The sequence below is a fragment of the Micromys minutus genome, assembly GCF_963924665.1.
Source record: "Micromys minutus genome assembly, chromosome: 20".
NCBI lineage: Eukaryota > Metazoa > Chordata > Mammalia > Rodentia > Muridae > Micromys > Micromys minutus.
Genome location: NC_137955.1, coordinates 42807326 through 42832089, shown reverse-complemented (window position 1 = coordinate 42832089; position 24764 = coordinate 42807326). Strand labels below are relative to the sequence as shown.

The window sequence follows — 24764 nt, the reverse complement described above, 5'->3', positions numbered from 1 at the left end:
GTCTGTTTCCTAACCGCATGACCTTACCTATTAATTTCTTATTTTATGTGTATGAGCGTGGGGCCAGGGAGCCATGGGACCCAGGGAAGCAGCCTGGTGTAGGAGTCATGTCCAAGTGTGTACAAATCCTAGAAATCTCATCCTTAGATCTCCAAAAGGAAAGATAGCCAAGTTAAACTTCCCCTCGCTTTATGAGGTTATGTCCAGCACCATGTGGAATTCCTCCTTATGTAAATGAGGCATCCCTAACACCCTGGCCCCAGCCAATGATGTATACTTACCCCCAATGGCTCCTAATCATCCTCCAAAGGTTTAAATAGTCTTTGTTCCCCACATTAAATAGAGTCTGTTCTCTATGTGCTCACCTCACCTGAGGTCTCTAAGCTCCAGCTATCCTGCCTCATTTCGCATCTCAGTATCCACTAAATTGTGACCATGGATGAATTGTGAATGGCATGTGGGTGTTCTGCCTGTATGTACATTCCTACATGTGTAACTGGTGCCCAGGGAGGTGTCAGACCCACTGGAACTGGAGTTGTAGACGGTTGTATACACCATGGGGACACAAAAGGCTTGACCTGCACCCTCTGCAATAGCACCCAGCGTCCTTCTTCTCAGCAGCTCCTCTCCTTATGTTTAAACATGGGATAGGCTATGCTAATTTAGCATTCTTTTGTAGAATTTATGCAGGATTACTTTTGTGATGATTAGAGGAGTTTGTGTGTGTGAAGCACTTATAAAATTCTGTAAGCGTATTTGCTCATCCAGCATTATCAGAACAATCAGAAAGCTCTTGTTGGTTGTCCAAGAGTGTTATTGTCTGTAGAGTGGCTCAGGTAGGTACAACAAACATGCTCCTGTCCCTTTGTGTTCAAGTGCATTTTGTGTCCTTAAGTGAATTGAAGGTTCTGCTTACTGCCATTTAAGAGAGAGGTTGGTGCTCAGGGAAGATGGTAAGAAAAGGCAGTGAAATGGAAATTGTAATCTGAGCCCTAAGAATAGGCCACCTCCTCCCTCTAGGTGCGTCCTCCTTCTGGTACTGAGCTTCAGAGCAGGAAATTTGGTGAAGGACCCCCAGAAAAGGGAAAGCCAGTATATGAGGCACACCTTTCATGACTGCACCCAAGTCTCACTAGCAGATTAGAGACAATACACAAGACAAGAAATTTAAACCAAGGCTCCAAGATATGGGAGACAGCAGAAAACAGAGTCTCAAGAAAAATCTGGGGTGTAGGCCATGGTGCACAGGAAGTGTGAAATCCTTTCATGTTTGCTTCGGGTCAAGAAGGAGGCTTAGAAAAAGTATAAAGCTCAGTTAGTTATTTGGTTTTTTTATTATTATTAAAAATTAATTCAGGGCTGTTATGACCTACCCAATTTCAGAACATGTGTTAACAGCACATATGCCACTTTGAAAATACAGGTCCTGTATCATTTCTTTAAGACTTTTTAAGAAATATTACTTAAACATGTGATTTGCTCAGTGTTTACTTGCAAGTTTTCAGTCTTGGACTTGGAAAACAGGATTAAACGTCAGTATTCATGTGAAGCAGACTGGGATTCCATTTTTACACTTCTGCTACCCTTAGCCTTTGGATTTAAAAGTGAAAATAAAGTATCTCTGACTTTCTGTTACAAAAAAGAAGGAGGAGGAGGAGGATGCATTTGTTCTTTGTCCTGGCTGCCTCAGAGCTGAGAGACTTCCTGGGATACTGAACTCCCAGTTGGTCCTAGAGCCAGAAAAGTCTTAGGCAGGGGAAGACAGCTGCTAAAGGACCCTAGGGGCTTTCACCAGCTTTACACCCACCACCTCAGGTCAAGGGTAGGCCAAGTTCCATTCTCCACCCACAGTTCTTGGAAGGAGCAGGAACATTCTTGAAAACCCACAGAATGGGCTGACTGATAATCACCTGACCCTCTGATCCCATGGCCTGTCACATGCTTGCTAGCCAATAGATTCAAAAGCTAATACACTTAGCCAATAAATTTAAATTATAACCTTGCTGATGTAACCTATACCCCTAAAGAGTATAAAAACTGTTTGTAACAGCCTTTCAGGGTCACCTCTCCTCTGGATGTAGGCCACCCCAGTGCACTAGACTAATAAACCTCTTGGTTTTGCATCGATCCCCGATCTCTCGTCTCATTCATGGGAGCCTCAAACAGATAAGACTCAATTTGGGTCTTACACTGCCACCCTCAGGAAGAAGCAGGTTTTCAATCAGGTCTCCTGGAAAGTCCAAGTTATTTATGCCTCCTGGGCCTTAGAAACACAATGGGATGGGATATGATGCCTGTTGCCAATAAATCCAGACCCAGCATACAACATACAGGGAGGACCAAACGCCCACCAGGGAGATGATGTAAGTACTTCAGTAGAGTAAGTACTTCCATTGAGTCAGGTGACGGGATCTCTGATAAGAAAACGCTCCATGCAGCCACTTTCTGTAGCTCAAGAGGAACTCTGTTCTGTAAGGACAATCTGTCCATGTGGCCTATGCAGCCACTGCTCCATGAGGACCCACCATGGCCACAAGAGCAGGAGCTCACTGAGCTCAGCCATCAAGTATAAACATCCCTTCACCCTTACTGTGCCTGGCCTCAGACCCGACACAGACACTGATGTACCGGGGTTGAGACAGGATGGAGGAAGAAGTGAAGGAAAAGCATGTGTTCCTTTCATGCTGCAAGTGGAAACCTTCAGAAGCCCTGGACAGGATCAGAGAAAGCAGAGATGAATGCAAAGAAGAGTGAGTTCACTTCTAGCCAGCTCATTTTGCTCAACCGGATATACTCTTCTTGTTTTAATCAATATTGTGTTTTCAATTTGAAATGACCAGAAGATGTTTTTTTTTCCCTAATAATGTCTAGAAAAGTCATCCAAGGGCTTGATTCTTACTCCAAGGTCAGAAGAACTATCTATGACAAAAAGATTGGAAAAGAGTGAGAGAGAAACAAAAAGGCTTGCTTATATGTTGGGATGCTATAAGCCCTTCTTGTTCCCTGCAATTTATACGGAAAGGGCAATTTCATCCTGGGCATGGTTATGGCTGAACATGCTTCCTGATATAACTCATGTTCTACAATCTGAGATGAAAATCAAATCTTCTATTTTTTGATTCTTTTTACTCAAAATGTAATGCACTTTTTTGTGGAAAAAAATGAATTTGGATATAAAGAAATGTTAGCCATTTAAGATTTTCACACACATATCTCTCTCTCTCTCTCTCTCTCTCTCTCTCTCTCTCTCTCTCTCTCGTGTGTGTGTGTGTGTGTGTGTGTGTGTGTGTGTGTGTGTGTGTGTGTTTTTATGGCTGTGTGCAAATTTGCATGCATGAGTGTGCACACACATGTGTGAACACATATATACACAGGTCAAAGGTTGCTGAGTATCTTTGTTTTTCATCGTTTGCTTTACATCCCAAACAGAGCTTCTCCTCCCTCCTCTCCTCCCAGGTTGCCTGTCTCTAGATCCCTTTCCCCTAACTGGGCTTCCTTGCCTACACTCAGTAGAAGAAGATATGCTCAGTCCTGCTACAACTTGATTGCCCAGGTGGGTTGATATCCATGGGATATCATGGGAGGTCTCCCCTTCTCTGAGAAAAGACAGTGTCTTTATTAATTAACTGTTTTTATGTTTGTTAAGTAGAGCTCTCTCACAGAATCTAGAGGTCACCAAATGCCTAGGCTGGCTAACCAATGAGCTCCAGAAATCTTCCTATTTGCTCCCTCCCAGTGATGAAACTGTGGACATAGGCTACATCAGGGTTTTTTAACAAGGGTTCTGAAAATAAAAACTCAGTGTCCTCATTGTTTTGTGGCAGGCACTTTATCAATCAATGCATCCACCCAGTCTCTATCCACAAACAATTCTCCGTGAAACAAAAAAGTATAGTCATGCTACTGACAAGATCAATAACTATTTCCAATTTTTAAAAGTCTTTAATGGATAAATATAATACCATAAGCATAATATATTTAGTCATATCCCTACTTTGGACTTAAAATGATACTGATCTAATGAAAAGTATAATGAGCTACAGAAGCTGAATTCATATAAAAACAATATTTTCTTAAGTGTAAGTATTAAATCCATCATTTGACATTATGCATTTCAATAGAAACCCACAAGAAATAAACATAACGTAGTACTTAACTGACAAAAGTTGATGTTATGTTTATTGACAAGAATTTCTCTTTTCAAAACCCAGTGCTACTGAAACTTCTAGAACACGGTTACACAAAAGGAACTAGCACAAAAAAAAAGTCTCAAAACTGACCCCCCCATTGCCATTAAGGCAAATCAAAAGAAACACAAAACAATTAAACAATTAAAACATCTAAGATAGTTTCCATTCTCCATCCCTAACTGAAAGGAGAAAATTGGCATCTTTCCATAGTTACACACATACTTTATACACACACTATACATACACACTACAAAGGTACTACATACATATGCCTTGTGATGGTTTGTATATGCTTGGCCATTACATTTCTTCTTTTTGCCACTCTCAGATGAATATAATGATATCTCTATGTCATATAATGTCAAATATCAATACCTGTTTCTGCTCCCTCCACATCTTGATAGTAAAACATGAGATGACGAAGTCCTCCAACAGCAAAAAGCTGATCGATTCTTTCAATCTAGAAAAAGGTAAGGTAACATTTTTGCTCTGAATTAGAAAATGTATTCCATCAGTACTGATGGCATAGCAAATCAATTCTCTGCCATCTTCTTATTCAAACAGCACTATACCTATTACATCTATCCTAGACACCAGATTCTTTTCCTAATATAAGAAAATAATGTCTCACTATGGTAAGCACTCAATTCAAAGAAGTAATTTCACTGATTATCAAAGTATTTTCTAGGAACTTATATTTGACAGACTCGTCCTTCTGTTTTTGTTAATTCCGCAAAGCAATAAGCTGTTGAAAAGAGATATAAATATAAAAGAATGCTTTGTGTTCCGAAAATTGCAAGTCCGAAAGAGAAAGTAAATCATTGATGCATAGTTGACACACTAAATATAATTAATATTTAAATGTAACCTTCCAAAACTTCTTTGAGGACATATATAGTAGCCACCTGGCACCTAGTTCTATCACGAGAGCCAGCACACATCAATCTGACGCATGCCCTGACAGCAACAGAAGCACTTCTTGCAAATAGTCTACAGCATGGTCCAGAATTCCTATGAGAAGAGGAAGGGTAGACTGAGAGAAGGCTCGGTCTGTAAAGCACTTGAAGGATCTGAGTTTGGATCCTCAGAACTCTCTCATAAGAAGCTCATAGTGATGCAAGCCTATAATCCCAGGGACAGGATGCCACACCACAGAGAAGTGAAGACGGGATACTAGGAAGCTTGCATGTCACATGGTAAAGTCCTAGGCCAATAAGAAACCTTGTCTCAAACAAAAGATAGAAGGCGCCTAAAAACCAACACCTAAGGTTGTTGTTCTCTGACCTCTACATTTGCACTCTGCATGCATGCACCCAATCCACATGGGTGCGCATTCATGAACACACACACACACACACACACACACACACATATTCACAATAACAACAATAAAATCAAGAAGACAGAAGGATGATGGGTATGTGAATGGATAGGTAAATAAATTTCGATAGATAAATGATGATGATGATGATGATGATGATGATAAAGATAGATAGATAGATAGATAGATAGATAGATAGATAGATAGACCGTTAGATAGATAGATAGATAGATGGATAGATAGATAGATAGATAGATAGATAGATAATAGACAGACAGGTAGATAGATGATGATACATATATACATACATACACGGATAGATACATAGATGAGAAAGAAAAGAGGAAAGATCTTGTGATAGTTTGTATATGCCGGGACTGGTACTATTAGGAGGTGTGTCCCTGTTGGAGTACGTGTGTCACTGTGGGTGTGGATTTTAAGACCCTCACCCCAGCTGCCTGGAAGCCAGTATTTTTCTAGGAGCTTCCAGATGAAGATATAGAACTCTCAGCTCCTCCTGCACCATGCCTGACTGGATGCTGCCATGTTCCCACCTTGAATATAATGGACTGAAACTCTGAACCTGTAAACCAGTCCCAATTAAATGTTGTCCTTATAAGAGTTGCCTTGGTCATGGTATCTGTTCACGGCAATAAAACCCTAACTAAGGTAGATCTGCACACTCACTAGGATGGCTACTACCAAAAAATCAACAGCACAAAATTGTGGAGAACAGTACAAAATTTCTTCAAAAAGTTAAACTCAGAATTATTATCTGATCTATCAATCTGCTTGGGATTATATATTACAAATTTCTCTGAAATCAGGATCTCAAAGGAATGTTTGTATTCTCTACAAGCATCTACAGTGGTTTTGCTCAGAGTCACCTCCACAAAGGGAGGAAACGTGCTGTGAATGAATCAGTAAAATCTGACACCTGCAAACAGGAAGGATACTCAATTTCAGACATGCACAACATGGATAAACCTTTTTTGTTTGTTTGTTTGTTTGTTTTTGTTATTGTTGTTGTTTTTTAGTTTTACTAAGTTTTTTTAGATACTGTCTGTGTTTACATTTGAAATGTTATATCCTTCCCCCACCCCTCTCCCATCCCCCCTCCCCCTCCACTTATCTTCACTGGATGAACCTTTGTGATGGCTAATTTTGGTCCTTATAACTAGATCTAGAATCAAAAGAAAGACACAGTGGGAAATTTCTCTTGACCAGGTTGTTTGAAGTGAGAAAACCATACCCTACATGTGGGTGCACAGTTCTGATCTAGACAAAGGAGGAAACTTTCTTTTTGATTGCTTGCTTTCAATATTGCAGGCAAGTTCATCTATCCTGCATTCCTTTGCTGATATTAGAAACTAGCGTCTTTAGGTCTCATATAGAAGTAAGACCAGCAGCTCACCAGCATCATCCAGGCTTTTGATACTAGTTGTGGACTGATGAGATTTCCATAAACTGAACAAATGCTAGATTCTCAGCCTCTCCAGACTATCCACACTGCACTGTATAAACCAACTCTGTGTGTGTGTGTGTGTGTGTGTGTGTGTGTGTGTGTGTGTGTGTGTGTGCATGCATGTGTGAGAGAGAGATAGAGAGTTTATGTGTGTGTGTGTGTGTGTGTGTGTGTGTGCATGAGAGAGAGAGTATGTATGTGTTTGTGTGAGAGAGAGAGAGTATGAGAGAGTTTGTGTGTGTGTGTGTGTGTGTGTGTGCATGTGAGTACATGTGTTCTATCAGTTCTGTTCCCCTAGAGACCTCTGAGTAACACAACCATGAAACATTATACTAATGAAATAAAGCAGTCCCTTAAGGATAATTACTGTACAGTTTCTCCAGTTTGAAGACGATTGGGCCAGCTCAATGAGGAAAGCTAAGTGGCCCTCCCTATGCTTCTTGTTTTAGAATCGTATCTACCTGCTGGTAAGATGAAAATGAATGAGATTAGAGGTGAGACCCACCTAGAGCAGGGACTGGTGTATAGTAGATTTTCAGTAAGTCACCTGTGCTGAGAGAGGAAATGGAGAACTTCCCTCTTAGGGAAGTGTCTTGTCCCCTTCCCTAACTCCTTCCATTTTCCTCTAACTCCTTCCATAGACCCCACCCCATAGACCGCACCCCATAGACCGCATTGTAAAAACCAACTCTGTTTATACTGGTCCCATGTTTATACAGAGGCTGCTGGTGCTGGCTAACAAATGAGCTGTGTAGTTTTGGATAGACTCAGGGTTTCTGACTCAGAGTTTACAGCAATAAAATGTTAATTCAAATTCGGCCATGGAGCCAAACAAGGTCTACACCACAGAAATTGACTCCAACTCAAATTGGGACTGCCCTAATCTGCCCCTTATCTGTGCAAAGGCAGATGCTAGACATTTACTAGATCAACACTGGAACATGTTATCAACAATCTCCCCTTCCTTTCTCCTCCTTTCTCTTCCCTCCCTTCCTCTTTCCTGCCTCTTCCTTCCCTCCCTTCTTTCCTTTCTCTCCTTCTCTCCCTCTCTCCTTCCTTTTTCTTCTTGTTCCCCATTTCTTCCTCTCTGTCTCCCCACTCACACCATATGTTTATGAACTTATCCCTAGCTTAGAAGCTACTGGTGACTGGCTGCTGGGAGAGGAAGAGTTGTTTCTCTTTAAAGACTCAGTCCATGAGAGTCACCTCCCAACAAAGGGTTCCACGGCTGAGGCACCAACTAGCACTAAGTAAACTCAGTGGATTAAAACAACAACAGCAACAAAACAACAGGAGGTAATAGCGGTAGGGGAACACAGGAGAAATTCAAAGAGAGGAAACAGGGGCAGGGGTATACTTGATCAAAACACATTACACAGATGTACAAAATTTTTAAATAATAAAAATAAATGAATACACATAATTACATGCATGCATATATGCATACATAGTTACTTACATACATAAGTCAGCGACTTGAAAGATGGTTGTATTCCCTAATCTCAGGTTCAAAACCAGCACAAGAACTTAACCTTATCATTGGTTTATATAGAGATGTAGGCATCATCATCAAACTGTGGTACTCAAATGGGGACTACAAATACCATCATTCAATCTGGAGAGTGGGAGAGTCAAGAGACTTCTGCCAATCGGAATGGAGCTCCTGCACATTAGGCTGGAAGGTCTTCAAAGGCACAGCGTAGGTGCTTTCAGCAAGGTTGTGAGGGCACAAAAGCTTCCTACCTGATTACCCTCAAGAAGGGCATCTTCCACTTCCGGTTTGTTCAGGTCCAAACAGGAAGCTACAATTGCAAACAGATAGTCATGCCGCCCATCCAGACGAGCCCTCTTGGCTTCCTTCTCTTCTTTTAGTCGTTGCTAAAAGAAAGGAATAAAAACGTTATATTGCAACCGCTTCTCTCAAATGGCTCGTTTCATGACAATTTCACACAACTGTGGTTTTCAAGTCTTAGAGATTCACATAACAGGCAGCCTAATGGGACCAGTTTTTATGTACTCTCTTCTATTTTTAGAAATAAACTTACTTCTCTTATGAAAATAAGGTGTGGCCACTGTTTTGAAATTGCACAATACAGGCAAACAGAAAGAAGCCATAAAAATCATCTGCCATCCATAAATTATTACCGTTAATGTTTTGTTCCATCTTTACAGACTTATTTCCACACTCATAAAAGAATTTACCAGATACATGCAAAAAAAATGAAAATCCCATTTTTGTAAACATTTTTCTTAGCCATAAAGCGATGTTCTTATCTCTTACGTTTGCTGTGCATAGGTTCAGATCTGGTCTTGGAATTAATCTCTGGCCTCCACTGCTCCTGCTTTTGACTATGGCTGTGAATTACAGCAATGAGGAATGTCCAGTGTAACTAAGGTTAGCAGCTTAATGCTTACCCCACACTCTGCTCATACAACATATGCAAACATGTGCCCATGCCTAGGTTTATATCGTGACATAAAAATTTTTTATGCATGTCTTCCTTAACACTACATCAGGGTTCTTTGTAGTTTGGTATAGATCTTTCTAGAAATTGTATAATACCTACAAAACACGGGCTATGGCTAAACCATAATTCATTCAACTCTTTTGCTATTAGTACACCTTCCAGTTTCAATCTGTTCCTTAAGTAAACACATTACTTTTAATGCCAAAGCCGTAGCTCCTAGCAGCAGAAGCAAAGCTGTCCCTTTTGATCAAAGAAACATTTACTAAACATGCACCCCAGTACTATGACCATAAACACTACCAGTGACTTCAAAAACATGTCTGGTCTGACTGTTAGGGTATATGAAAAAATGTAAATACTACAAGGTTTTGAGATTCTGTAAACCCCACCCCACAGTTACCTGGCAACAGCCAAGTATGCTCCACCCCAGTTACCTGACACTATAAAGGGGGCTGCTTGCCCCCTCCTCTCTCTCTCTCTTGTTCTCTCTTCTCTTGCCCTTATCCCCTTTGTCCCTTCTCTCCCCATTCCCTTCCCCACCCTCTCCACATGGCCATGATCGGCCTCTACTTCTCTTCTCTGCTCTTTCTCTGCTTCTACCACCCTCTTAACTCCCCTCCCTATTCCCTGAATAAACTCTATTCTATACTATACCATTGTGTGGCTGGTCCCTCAGGGAGAAGAGATTCCTAACATGGGCCCACCAGAGGTATCCCCCTTGCCCTCATGCCTCACCACACCTCTATAGAGCATACCCCTCCCCCACTCTTTTCATCTTTTTCCTAACATTGGTACCAAAATCCGGGATATATCTTTTCTTTTTTTAAAGTACACATTACAAAGTGTCCTAAGATTAAGAAAAAAATATACGATTTGTGGGTCCCAGAAGACAGAGAGCCTCTAGATCTTCAGAGAAGGAGCAAGAAGAGGAATCTCCCAGTTTAATCTGCAGTTGAATGGGGAGGATGACAGGAAAGCTTTTAGAAGACAGATTGAGCCTAGAGTTGAAGAAAAGGTGACATCTCTCCCAAGGAGGCGAGAGGCATAAGAAAGCTCAGCACCTTTTAGAAACACAGGCTGCCAGGGTGGGTGAGGAACAGACTGAGAAGTCCAATAGGAGATGAGAAAGAAGCCAAGAGTTAAAACACTTCATTGGACACCTCATAACACCCAAACATTATCTAAAATCAATGACAAGATTTGAAAAAAGAAGAAGAGAGATGTTAGCTCTCTCTCTGCACTACCAAAGCTCCATCGTCCTGGCATCAGAGAACAGATTGCACTGAGACAAGCCTAAAGGCAGGCAGGTGGATCTCTGTAGCATCTCTAGTCTTGGAAATGTAGCAGAAGCAAATTGTGGCATCATCACCACCCGTGGGCTTTTGAAGGTCCTGGGTTCAGGTATATCAATATACATGTGCAAGAAACAGATCGGTCATTTGAAATGTATGTCTAGAGTTCAAGGTAAATTCAACGCATGCAGATAAAGAGACATAGATATAGGCTCTCACTCCCACATAACAGGCAGGCATTATGAGCCAGACCATTCTTATGAGGGATATACCTCATAAGCCGCCTGGTATTCCAAAGATGCCAGAGGACCCTTCTCACCATCTAAATACAGAAATCAAAAATGTCTCCAGACATTGCCAACTGTGTCATGTGGGGTGAAATCATACCCCATTGAGAACCACTATAGACTGATAATTAGACACATAGTCACAGACCTCTGCAGAACATACGATTATCAACATAAGAACCACATTAGAGGTGTTCTCTGCTGTGACTGTGAAAAACAGAACCTGTAAAACCAAATGTCAGGCAGGAAAGATGGTTCTGTGGGTAAAAAGCACATACTGTACATGGCTGGCAAGTTGGCTTGTATCCATGGAATTTAGGAAAGGAGAAACACCTGCTCTGGAAAGTGGTCCTCTGAGCTCCGAATATGTGCTGTGGCTTGGGCATGCACACATACATACTACATCATACACACATCAAATATACCCCATACACCTTAAATATACTCTACACACTCATTCACATGTGCATGCACATACTCATAAACACACACATACACACACACAACACACACATCACACACACAACACACACTCACACACACACACACCTCACACACACACACCTCACACACACATACACACACAAAACATACACATCACACACACACATACACACACACATACACACACAACACACACAACACACACACAACACACACACACCTCACACACACACACCTCACACACACATACACACATACAACATACACATCACACACACACACACACTAAGTCAGCAGCACTTTCATCCAGTATGGTAGCTATCCAATAAACATTTACAAAGCAAATGATTGAATCAAAGTTAAGACCATGAGTGCAAATCAGATTCTCCAACAAAGAGGCTAAATTAAAGAGATGAGCACCCCAGTTAAGAGCACTGGATGTTCTTGATGAGAGCTGGACTTGGTTAGCAGAACCCATGTGACCACTCCCAGACACCTGCAACTCCAAGTGCAAGGGATCTGTTGTCATCCGGAATCTGTTGAATGGCACCAGGCATGCCTATGGTACGTTTACATATGGGCAGACAGAGCACTCAGACACAAAAATAAATAAATAAATAAATCTAAGGAGGAAATAAAGATTTTCCAACAAAGATATGGAGATGTAGAGACGAGGGGGTGAAAACCTTGGAGCAAGGAGCAAACAAAGCGCCAATAGAGACAGCTGAGACTTTGCAGCAATGTGGATGCAGGAGACAACAGCATCCATCAACCGTAGCCAGTGGCGGGCAGCACAAATGGTGCAGATGATTGCTCACGCTAACTAGCATGTCTGCAAGGACTCTGTTTACAAGATGGCTGCAGCATCACACAGCTGTTCTGCAAAAGGGAGGTAGTAAAATTTCCCGGGCCCGCCGTTAGATAACTTGGGCTTTGCCTTTCCGTTTCAGCAGCCCAGCCAAGGCTGTGAGCCACAGAACCCATGCAGCTGAGTCTTCTCAGTCACAGGGCCAAGAGAGGAGATTGTTGCTCCTTTAGACTCTTGCACTTTGATGTGGTTTCTAATGCATTGACTGGAGATACAGTGAGAGAGTTAGGAAATTTTCACCGAGTGGACAAAGAGCAGAGTGGGCATGCCTGAGAAACGGATGACTGGGGGGAAAGGAAATACAACCAAACTAAATGCAGGCTGCTCTTTCCAGAAACTTCTCTGTAAGGGGAAAGGGAGCATCACATTACTTTAGAAAGATTTAGAGTTGAGAGAGAACCTTTTGATACAAAGGATTAGCGAGACAGTAAAGATGAAAGTGCTAAGACAACACTGGAAGGCAATGAGTCAGGTAGGAGGTTCACATCCCAGCATTGTAGGGAATAGAGCAGGGAGCTCTAGGGAATAAGATTGGACCCAGAAGCCAGAAAGGAAGGACTACACAGGGTTTAAAGAGAGGAGGAAGGAGGGCAAAGGGAGACTGGCAAGGAGGCAGGTTGGTGGCCATTGCTACCCCAGTGTAGTTAACATTCATGTCTCTGAACCTGAAGGACTCACTACAGACAACTTGAGGAAAAGAGTACACACTGGGGCTTAAAATAAATAAACAAAATAAACATCCAGCCAATTTTCTTGTCGTGTCTCTAAAAGGTCCTGACATAAAGCATACATTCCGTAAATGTCAAATAGAAGACCACGGAAATGCATTTTCAAAGGTCACTAAAACCAGGAAGATACCTTTTTGCCCCCCAACTGCTTTCTACCTTCCTGGCTGAGAGAAATAAAACTCTTTTCTCAGAGTGATTCTTGAAGTCTGTAATAAGTGTTTTTAACAGCTTGAGAGCTTAGGGTCAACCAACAACAAGAGAAGAAGCAGATGTGCAGTAGCCAAACAAGAAATAAAAGACACAGAGGCAGAGGATTCAAGATTCAGTGCATCCGAAGGCAAAGAAGGCAAAATTTCTAAGTAAGAAACCACTACTGCAGCACATCACCATGACCTGATTTTACAAGATTCCAGAGGGGGTGGGAGGAATATGGAGAAAAAGAGAGAGAGAGAGAGATCAGTCTCTAAAACAGAACTCTAATTATTCTATTTTTGCCTAACTCTCACAGAAGTAAAAAACTTCCAAAGCAGCTTTTGTATATACAAAGAAAGTGGTCAGCATGTTTTTAAAGTAAAAGTTTTCAAAGGCTATTTTTAAGTTTTGTTCATTTCCTAAAGACGAGAAATATGAAGTCAGTCCTTGTGTTGTGGAGATGAAAGTTTGCTGGTCTCTGTTTTCACTGCCTTCCCTGGTACAATGAGAGGTTTTGAGTCCTGTTTAGTTTCTACCACCATGAGAGAGTCAGTAACACTGGGGAAATACTTAGCAGTCAGATCAGTACAGTGTCAGGGTGTGAAGTTAATCTGCCCCTTTCTGGCTACTCAGGGTCCTCAGCAACAAGGTGACTAAGCGGTCTGGACTTGCTGTTTACTGGACTAGACATTTAGAGAGTGAAAGTAGAATGTTATTAGGAAAGCAAGAAGCACTGTGGGAGGTAGTGCACTCCTATAGTCCCAGCACATGGAAGGCAGAAGAGGAAGGATCATGAGTTCGAGGCCATCCTGAACTTCAGGTCAAGTTCAAGATCTGATGACCCCTGGAGTGGTTTGAATGAGAATGGTCCTAATAGGTCCACGTGTTTGAATGTATGGTCCCCAGTTGATGAAACTGTTTGGGGAGAGTTGGGGGTGTGGCCTTGTCAGAGGAGGCGTGTCACTACAATGGGCTTTGAGCTTTCAAAAGCCTACATCATTCCCAATGAGCTCTCTGCTTCATGCTTGTGGGTGGAATACAAGCTCTCAGCTACTGTTCCTGCACCATACCTGCCTGCTTGCCTGCCTGCTGCCTGCTGCCTGCTGCCTGCTGCCTGCTGCCTGCTGCCTGCCTGCCTGCCTGCCTGCTGTCTGCCTGCTACCTGCCTGCCTGCTGCCTGCCTGCTACCTGCCTGCCTGCTGCCTGCTGCCTGCCTGCCTGCTGCCTGCTGCCTGCCTGCCTGCTGTCTGCCTGCTACCTGCCTGCCTGCTGCCTGCTGCCTGCTGTCTGCCTGCTACCTGCCTGCCTGCTGCCTGCCTGCTACCTGCCTGCCTGCTGCCTGCCTGCCTGCTGTCTGCCTGCTACCTGCCTGCCTGCTGCCTGCCTGCCTGCTGCCTGCTGCCTGCCTCTACACTCTGTATCATGATGGCCATGGACTCGCCCTCTGGAACAAAGCCCCCAATAAATTCTTATTGCTGTAAGTTGTCTTAGTCGTGTGTCTGCTCACAATAGAATAGTAGCAAAGGCAACAACAGCATAGTCGGACGCTGTCTCTAAAGACAAATGGCAAGAAGAGACCAGTGATGGTCCATCTTGATTGTCAGCTTTGTGAGATTTGTCATCATCATGAAAACATACTTCTGAACACATCTAGGAGGGATTTTTTTTTTATTTTAGATTAGTTTAACTAAAACAGGAAGACCCTCCCTAAACTCTAGGCATCACTATCCCATAGGCTGGGGTCTGAATAAAACATAGAAAGGGGGAGAAACCTCAAGAGTTAATTTCTTTTTTTTTTAATTGGGTATTTACTTACATTTCAAATCTTATCCCCTTTCCCGGTTTCCCCTCTGGAATCCCCCTATCCCGTCCCCCCTCCCCCTGCCTCTATGAGGTATTCCTCCACCCACCTACTCCCTCCCATCTCCCTGCCCTGACATTCTCCTACACTGGTGTATTGAGCTTTCACAGTGCCAAGGACCTCTCCTCTCCTTGATGCCTGATAAAACCATCCTCTGCTACATATGGGGCTGAAGCTTTGGGTCCCTCCATATATACTCTTTGGTTAGTAGTTTAGTCTCTGGGAGCTCTGGGGGGTCTGGTTGGTTGGTACTGTTGCTGTTCCTATGGAATTACAAACCCCTTGAGCTCCTTCAGTCTTTTTTCTAACTCCTTCATTGGGGACCCCATGTTCAGTCCAATGGTTGGTTGAGAGCATCCAACACTATATTTTTCAGGCTCTGGCAGAGCCTCTTGGGAGACAGCTATTTCAGGGACAGCACTCCATTTCTTTCTGCTTCATACTATGGATACAAAGTAGCCAGCTGCCTGATGCTTTGCCAGCCCAGCATGTGCTCCCTGCCGTGATGGGCAGTACCAGAAACTGTGAGCCAAAGTAAACCCTTCTTTCCTTAAATTGCCTTTGTTGGGTAATTTGTCACAGAAGAGTAACAGCTATACTAGTGCCGGACTTTTTTTCCTCTCTCACTGCTGAGAATAAACCTTCACAGCCTCTCACATGCTACCGCTTTACCAGTGAGCAACAGAGATGGATTTTTTTAAAGCATTCCATAACAGTTGTTTTACACCGAATAAGCAAGGACTGAACTAAGGGATCCTGGGATAGACAGAAGCATATTTAGCATTCAAGAAAATCTGGATGGTGTGAAATTTGTGCTGAGGTTTGCTGCCGGTACCTTGGGATGGAAGGGTGGTTAAGTCTCTTCCTATACTGTATGAATGCACTTCTCAGGTAAGGATTCTAGTCCCAGCTCCTCCACCAATTACAGTCCCTCAAGCCTGTCATTTTACCTCTCTATCCTATAATCCCCCCAACTCCAAGACTGCAGTATTGCATGATATAGCAGTGAACTCCCATCCCTCCTCTCTTGTGAACTATTTCTCAGTAAAACGTAATAGAAACTGTAATTCTGATGTTAAAATCCAGATCCCTTCTTGAAGCTCTGTGGGCTTTTTCTCAATGCCAATCTGCCCGTTTGGCTGTTTTAATTCCTGATTATTTTGCCCTGGACTCCACAACATAGTCAACGTCTGTGCTTGCACGTGCAAACTGGAGACGAACTGCACATGCTCAGTCTTCTATTTTGCCTCCCTGACAGGAAGTCGTTATAGGATCTAAATCAGTTACCTTATAGAATGGGGATCATCACATCACCCAGCACATGGATTAAAATGGCAGGACCTCTCCCCATTGGTATTACCTTTTGGCAGGTTTGCCTCTGACCCAGGCTCACCATGGTGACCCGACTGATACCCAGCAGAAATGGAAGCAGGAAGGAACTACGAAGCTGAGAGCCCCTTTGTGACTGAACAGGGACACTTGCGTTGCTTCCTAGACCTGCTTTACACTCTTTGCTATGGTGATACCAAACACAGCCTTCAGAGCAGACACTGCTCTCTGCACACCAGAAACCGACCATCTGCAACGTTCCTCACATGTGAGTGGCAGGCTGGGAGTCCAGTGGTACCACCAATGGGTCAAGTTGAATGACTGACTTCCAAGGGAGACTGTGACAGATGAATCCACTCTGTAGCTTTTTTCTTTGAATTAGCAGTTAAGGTTATTCTAGGATGTTCTGTGTGCAGGTTGTAGGGAGCTGTAGGCAGAGGCTAGTACTTATATTCTGAGTTGCTTACTGCCACCTCAGTGCTGTCTCTCAGCTTCCCTGACATGTGTTCAGCTCCGTCATTCTATTCCCAAGTCTCCCAGTAACTACAAACTTCCTCATCCCACCCTCAATCCCTAAGAATTCTGGGAACTGAGTTCTCTGCTTGTGCATTCAAGAGAATGGGCTCTGTGTTTTCTTGCCTCGCAGACACTTCTCTTCCTTGCAGCTGCTCCCAGTGGTGAGATGTGCTTTTATCTACACTGTATTTTATACACAATGATCAGCCAATGTCCTTACAGGAGGAAGTGATTAGCAAAAGAATAGATGCAGTATAATAGATAGGTAGATAGATAGATAGGCAGACAGACAGATAGACAGACAGACAGACAGACAGATAAATAGATAAATAGATAGATGATAGATAGATAGATAGACTAGATAGATAGACAGGCAAACAGATGACAGATAGATAAATGGATGGATAGATAGATAGATAGATAGATAGATAGATAGATAGATAGATAGACTAGATAGATAGACAGGCAAACAGATGACAGATAGATAAATGGATGGATAGATAGATAGATAGATAGATAGATAGATATGGTACAGGGTAGGTAGACAGATTATAGATAAACAGATAATAGGTCTTTGTTCAAAAGCTTTTCTACATAATGTGATAAGCCTGTTTCTTGCCTAAACCTGAAAATTTCACTTTAATGAAATCCAGTTCTATATTTATTAAGTAAACACACTTTTACGTGTTTAAAATAGGTTTCTTGTTCTTTTTTTGTGCATATACAGATACAGCTGTACAGTTGCTATGCAACCTGGGTAGCGTACACTAGACCTTAAAGTCCCTGCCTGAGGTAACTGTCAACAATATTGAATCTGCAAATCACTTTCAAGTTCCTTATCTTAAATAAGCAAAGTAAATACCCTCTCGATTGGTTTTGATTTAGCCGTCCACAGCAATCTGAAGCCTGTGAATAGTTGATCACTTGATGATTAGATTACGCTGACGCTGATGAGGCCAAGGACATGGGTCTGGTCAGGACAGTTAGCTTTACCTTATTCCACCTTCCCAGCTAGATGAAGCAGGACAGTCCATGACCTTCTGATCCTGGGAATTTATAAGAAGCACCAATCCAGATGAAATGCCCGGACACTGACAGAATATGTATTCTTTTTTTTTTTTCTAAGTAGACCCAAATGACCCCCCTTGGCTGAGCTTATCTACTTTCCACAAACAAACACAACGTGACCCCTCTTATCTATCTCCTGAGCATTGAAGAAAAACAAATCCCATCTCAACACTGTCCTCACTGCAAGGACACCAACGCTGTAGCAAACAGTGGTTGTGTTTGGACTTTTGTGATAGCCTCAATGCCCAGAACAGTGTCTGGCACATACAGGAGCCTCCAGTAATATTGCAAAGGCTCAAACAGATACTCTGAAGCAACAGTTCTCAATCTGTGACTTGAGACCCCTTTGGGGTAGCGTATCAGATATCCTGCATATAGACAATTATTTGCATTATGATTCATAACAGTAGCAAACTCACAAAGTAGCAACAAAATATTTTTATAGTTGGGGATCACCGTGACATCAGGGCCTCCACATTAAGAAGGTTGTGAACCACTGCTCTGAAGTGTGGTGCCTTCTGAGAAGGAAAAGTGGACACAAAGTCCCACCCTTAACCAAGAAGCTATTTGTAATTGATACCTGCTAAAGGGTGAGCATCAGTATTCTCCAGTGGAGTGTTCCTGAGTGTATGAACCACACACCAGTGTGGGCCCCATAAAGACCAGAACTTCTTCAAACTGAGCCATAAAAACTAGAAAGGCCTCTCTCCTTTCTGTCTCCTTCCTGGGAGGACTTCATGCCCATACCCTATATTCAAGGGAAGGAAAGATACACAGAGAAACCTGAAGGGAGTTGGACAAGCCCAGCTGAGTTTCCGAACTTACAATCTCACATTCTTTCTGCCCAGCTGATCCTATTTCCACCTGGCTGTCTACAAGAAGAAAAAGTTTCCTTGGGTAGTTGACTATTTCTGAAGGCCTCTGTTTGGGTCGGGCAACATTTTAATTAAATAACTCTGCTTTGTTTTCCTCTTGTTGATCTGCCTTTTGTTACAGCCTGGGACACTAACCTTTAAAGGGAAAGATGCTGTATCACCCTGCCCTGTGATTTGTATAATCGATGGATAAATTAACTGGGTGATTTACTTTACATGTCACTTCCAAGTAAGAGATGGAACCAATTACTTCAGATCAATGAGGATCTGTGATTGCAGACCGGGATTCAGTCCGATGCTGATGAGACCCAAGTAAAAGTTATACCTCCCCCCCCCAAAAAAAAAAAAGATGCTAACTGAACCAACTTCCTGTTCAAGTGCATTGGCTTGCAGACACTGAGGGAAGCAGATCTCTTACACATGTTAGCCCTCCTCTTTGTCTTCCAGCGTTTTCTTTTTAATCCCCAGGGCCCATTTCTCCCAGCTCTGCAGGGTGTTTGCCAACACACCTGGCTCTTGCTCTTTAATTGGCTGAGATAACCAAGTTAGAAACTCTTCTCATACCTTCCCTGTCTCACTCCACTTTCCTTTTATTCCACCCTGAGAAGGACCACAGCTACCGGGGAGGCAGGGCTACTCCTTGTGAATTAAGAACTCTTGAGGAAAGTGGTCTGTGTCCGGGAGAGAAAGAACTTCCCCGCCTGCCCACTAGCTAAGCCCACTCACAGCAGGTGGCCTTCTTCAGCAAGGCTGCAGTTCTCAGAAGACTGCACTTAAACAGAGAAGGTGCCATCCAGTGTGTCCAAGGGTGTGCTTTGGAATTTCATCTATTTCTTTGAGTTTCAGGGAGCCCTTAATTTCCACCTTTGCAAATTCCTTTTTTATCATTTGTTTCAGTTGAATGAATGATTCTCTACTTTTATGGAGTATTCTAAAAATAGATTTTATCAGACACACACACACACACACACACACACACACACACATACACACCTGAGAATTAAGAGAAAGAAATGTTCAGAAAGGCATACCCAAGAGGATGGGAGTGATCTTCCCTAAGAGACAGTCACATCTCACACACCATACACAGGGTTTGTGTACGTTTCAAAGCTTTTGTCTTCTAAAAGTGGCAAAGAAACCCAGATGATATCACAAGATGACTCCTTGGACACCCAAAAGAAACAAAATTGATGAGGTAATCTCCGGTTCACTGGGGTACTGGAATCTAGGAGATTCTCACTCTCAACCAAGTTAAAAGTCTCCTCTACAGTTCCCCAGAAAGCCTGTGTCATTGCAATTTTAACATAATGATCTCTGTGTGGACATAATGTTATCTCTACATCAGCAGCCCTTACCCAAATATGATCGATATCTCTTTACTATTTAGGATAAGTGAATCCCCCCCAAACTAACTCTAAGCCCACTGTAGGAATATTATCATCACCAAAACCCCCTCCTCACCCCACAGTCCATCCTCCCAACTCAATTCTTTTTTTGGGGTGTGGGGGGCTCAGTATATCACTCTGACTGGCTTCAAACTCAGATCTGAGATCACCCTGCCTCTCTTCCCTAATGCTGGAGATTAAAGCAGTATGGGCCACCATACCACACCCACCCAGTCAAAAGGGACCCCAGAATTATAGATATTAATGGCATGGGGGCCTTAGAGTCCTTTAGAAGATCACTCTTAGCCAGCAAGTCATCTCTCCAGCCCTCCTCAATGCTCAGTCTTCTGTCTACACACCAAATATCTGGATGTAAAAGATTTACTGAGCTTTCACACGGCCGTATATTTCACCACCCCCATTCGGCCATGGTTTTCTTCCAAAATCAGAACTACCTCTCTTACAGCATTCTTCTCTGACACAGTTTCTTCTGGCAATTGGGGGCCATTAATTCAGATGGCTCTGGTCCAAGCACTTAAAATATATATGTGTCACCATTCACATTCTATATGACACCAGGGTAAAATTTTTAAACCTCTCTCATTCATAAAATAAATCATTGTGCTTAAAGCCATCTGCCCCTCAGAATCACCCAGGAGCTGCCTGTGCCTGTGCCTCCCACCACAAGGAAGCCTGGCCTGCCTGCCCAAGGGTGGAGCTTGAGGACAGCTAACTCTCAAATCTCCCCAGCAAGTGTGTTGTGCATAAGCCATTCTCTGAAGGGATGATGATGGATTGGTGCTACCAGGTTATTGTTTGAATATGAGCTTTGGATGGAAGGTCCCAAAAATTAGTGGGGTCCTTCTAATTCTTAGGCTCTCTTTTGCTGCTTCTTAGAATGCAAGGGAAAAACAGAATAATGGGATGAGGCCATCTTTTCTGGGGAGCCTTCCCCTGTTGGATCCTGGAGCACAGTGTTTGGCATAAGGTGGGCGTGCAAGCGCCAGCTCTGAGATCAGTGGAATTGGACGTGTTCTCTAGAGTCTACTTCCTACACAGTTACACTATGAGCATCTTTGGGCCCTAACTAGATCTGACCCAGGGATGCTCGCCTGCCCATTAGCAAGCAATACCCACCCCTTCTCCACTTCCCCAATAAAATTCACAAGCCAGTTGCTTTCCTTCGTACCAATGAAAACATTTTGACATGTTTAATGTGAAATGTGGTTACCAAGCCAAACAAGTCCAGGCTTGATTAACAAAAGACACTGATCTGGCTGTAGTGCCAGAGAACAAAGGTACTGACAGCCTCCCAGCTTCTGCCAGGTAACAAATAGCTTAGGGCCTTTATGTCTTGGCCTCTGCTATATACCAGATTGAAAACAAGCTTTGGCCTCCTGCAAAGCATCTCAGTAGGAGCCATTATGCCTCCCCAAGGGAGCACTCCCATCCCCCTCAACCCACAGGAATCCCCCAAGTAAAGAATCCTTGGGAACCTTCTGAAAACCCAACAACAGCATCATGGAGCATGAGTGCGTGCAAGACTAAGAACAGGTCTCTCTGCGGCTGGGAGATAACATCTCCATTGTAAAATCTTCCTCCCTCAGAGACAGACGAATTCAACGATCAAAATGACTGTCATGTTCTAGTTGTACCTTTTCTTTGGCATTGACAAAATCAACCCACAAAGTCATGCATTTTAGTTTCATTTGGGGGGGGGGGGGAATGAGTTACTGGGTCTGTAATTCATGTCTTCCATGTCCATTGTAAAGAAATACTAAAAAGGAAAGAAGGCAGATACTATCTGTACCAAGGGTTTGCTGGTAAGTGAGTGACTACATACAGAGTTATTTTAAGTACTTGGAAAGCATTCAAGTTTATTATATAAGAAAGGGAAGAGATGGCCTGTCTTTTTCATGTTCATTGAACTTCTACATTCTATCGCTGCTGTAGAGGATACATATGGACAGAAGCAATTAACATATCGTTTTAACCTAATTCCACCACAGCAGCAGCAGAGTGAAGGCCCCGGGTCAGGTGAAAAGAACCCCTCTCAATAGCTCTTGGGCTACACGCTGTGCTTTGGGCTCTTTTCCATTGAGCATTTCAGCTCAGAAAACTATTACTGAATAATTACCCTTTCAGTGGACCAAATAAACAATGTAATATATTTATGTAATATACCGCAATATTAATAAGATGAAGCTGCCCCCATCACACTTCAGTGGAGTGGCCATAACTAGCATCCAAGAAACAGAGGTAATGGCCACCCTCACAAAAAAAAAAAAAAAGATTTACTCCCAAAAGGTAGCAGTTGTTGAGGAATAAGTTATTTATTATATTTAAATGTTTACATTTGATGACAATGTCTTAGACATGGTAAAGGGGGACAAGAAGTTTTCAGCTCACTCCATTACATCACAAGCATTGTGGGCATCGTGTCCCGAGCTCTACAGTAACAGAAGGTTATTTAGAAAGCATCCCCTGAATTTACAATGTTTGCCTATTAAAAATGAAAGCTTACAGCTAGGGATGTAGCCTAATTGAACCCAACATACACACAGCCCTGGATTGAATCTTTAGCATAATATAAACTGAAATATGGTGAAGGCCAAGGATCCGATGCTCAAAGTCACACTCTTGGTTACATAGGGAGTTCAAAACCAGCCTGGGATAGAGACCCAGACTCATATAACAAACAGATCATAAAGTTGTTTAGATGGCTCAGCAGGTATGATCAAAATCTCAGGGGTGGGTGACAAGTGTCAAAGGGCTCAGAAAATATAGGATTGTCATGCCTACTCCTTCCTGGCCACAAAACAGGCTGGATGGTGTCATCTGGCTTGTTCCCAAGTTCTAATTTAGTATAGCTCATTCCTGGGACTGTTGACTTAATCTTTGCGACTTGCTGTCTTGTGGCCCCATTTGAGTATCTGCCCATTTCTCTGCTCTACTGCAGGGCCTGAACAAATGCTAGCTTATGGCAGCCATACACTGGGAATTCTTGCAAGGACGATCCAGTTTAAGCGACCATTGGCAGAACAAACAGGCCCCTGGCCAGATGTGGAGCATCCATCAAAAACTCTGACTTGTAACCTACTAACCACTTATCTAGCTGCTTCAAGATAGGAATTATAACATGTCCGTCTTTCCGTCACCCTAGGCTAGGTCTGTCCATGACTACTTGAAGGTAGACCCCTTCCATGAGTACTTAGACCTAAAAATCCTTGGCCAAGCCTAGCAAGAAGCAATAGAGTAATGTTGGGGGTGAAGTCCTTGGAACACTGACTGGAGACAAAAGGTTCAGATTCCTCTCTGTGAACAGGGAGAAGGGCCCCGTGTAGAAATGATTCTTGTCTCCTCACTCCCTGTCCTTGGCCTCATTTCTAGAGACATTAGGTCTGAGAGGTATCAAAGATCCTAAAATATTTTGCATCCTATGATCTGCCTTAACCATATCTAATAACTAGCAAAAGTTTACACTGCCTTAAAAAATACACAGAGCCCAAACCGCCAACCCCAGTGTATTTTCAACCCTAGAATAGCATCTTTCCTAAAGATGACTCGTAAATGTCTGCATGTAGTTACACTCAGGCAGATATTTGAAGTAGAAAGATGTAGCTCTTCTTTTACATGTGAAATATGAATACATACATGCAGCATGTCAGAAACGTAGTGAGCAATCGTGCTTTTCACACAGTTACCTGGCTATACCTTTGAAATTGTTCCAGGTCCTTTTTCCTACCTGGTATTAGAAGTGTCCGCGAGAGCTCCTTACCGTCAGAACACGGGTGACACTCTGCTTCCAAAGTTGTCGCCTGCCGATCCTAAACATCCCAGTAAACTGTCTGTTTTATACAATGGCCCAGAGTCAGCTCTTCCAGAATTGTCTTCTAACTCCAAAGAGAGCAATCCATCCTCCAGTGGAAGATCACATGCAAAGACTCTAAAAGAGCTACAGCGTCTCTATGCTGTTTCTCATGCATGTGGGTAACTCGCCATATCCACAGAATTGAGTGGAGAAGTCAGCCCCTCTGTTCTGTTCATCTATTCCTCCCAGAGTCTCTGCCCTGCGGCCTTTTCTCGCTTCTGTGGTCCTTCGTTGTTAGGGTAATGCTGTTGCCATGCTGTGCGTTTAAGCACGCCCCTTAATCATGTTTAGCAACAAGAGAAAGCAATTTAACTGCTTGGTTGCAACCACAACTTCTAATGTTCCATTCTTTACACTGCCCAACAATAAGCTTTGAGTCAATAAAGACGCTTAAATTATTTCTCCTTGGGAAACAATGGGAAACCTTAAACCAGACCAAAGCAGAAGGCAGACAAGTCACAGCTCTGGATATATTGCTCAAGTTAAGAAATTCAGTCTGACTTTGTCTAAACAACTTTGTGTGCACAATTAAGTGTCAGCATGGTGACTAATTGTGACTAATTGCCTGATAGGCTGATCATGACCCAAAGGAGCCATTTTCTCT

General features: G+C 42.8%; 1 protein-coding gene across 1 annotated transcript in view; it reads right to left on the bottom strand.

Annotated features, from left to right (window-relative positions):
- DNAH5 (dynein axonemal heavy chain 5) overlaps nucleotides 1–24124 on the bottom strand; it is a gene marked incomplete at both ends in the record, with an annotated part of 235306 nt that extends 211182 nt beyond the window's left edge. Inside the window, 3 exons of the mRNA XM_080933639.1 lie at nucleotides 4566–4650; nucleotides 8720–8854; nucleotides 24068–24124. Of these exons, the coding sequence (XP_080789765.1) occupies nucleotides 4566–4650; nucleotides 8720–8854; nucleotides 24068–24124 (277 nt within the window). The remainder of the gene's footprint in view (nucleotides 1–4565; nucleotides 4651–8719; nucleotides 8855–24067) is intronic.
- Between the last annotated feature and the right edge of the window lie 640 nt (nucleotides 24125–24764).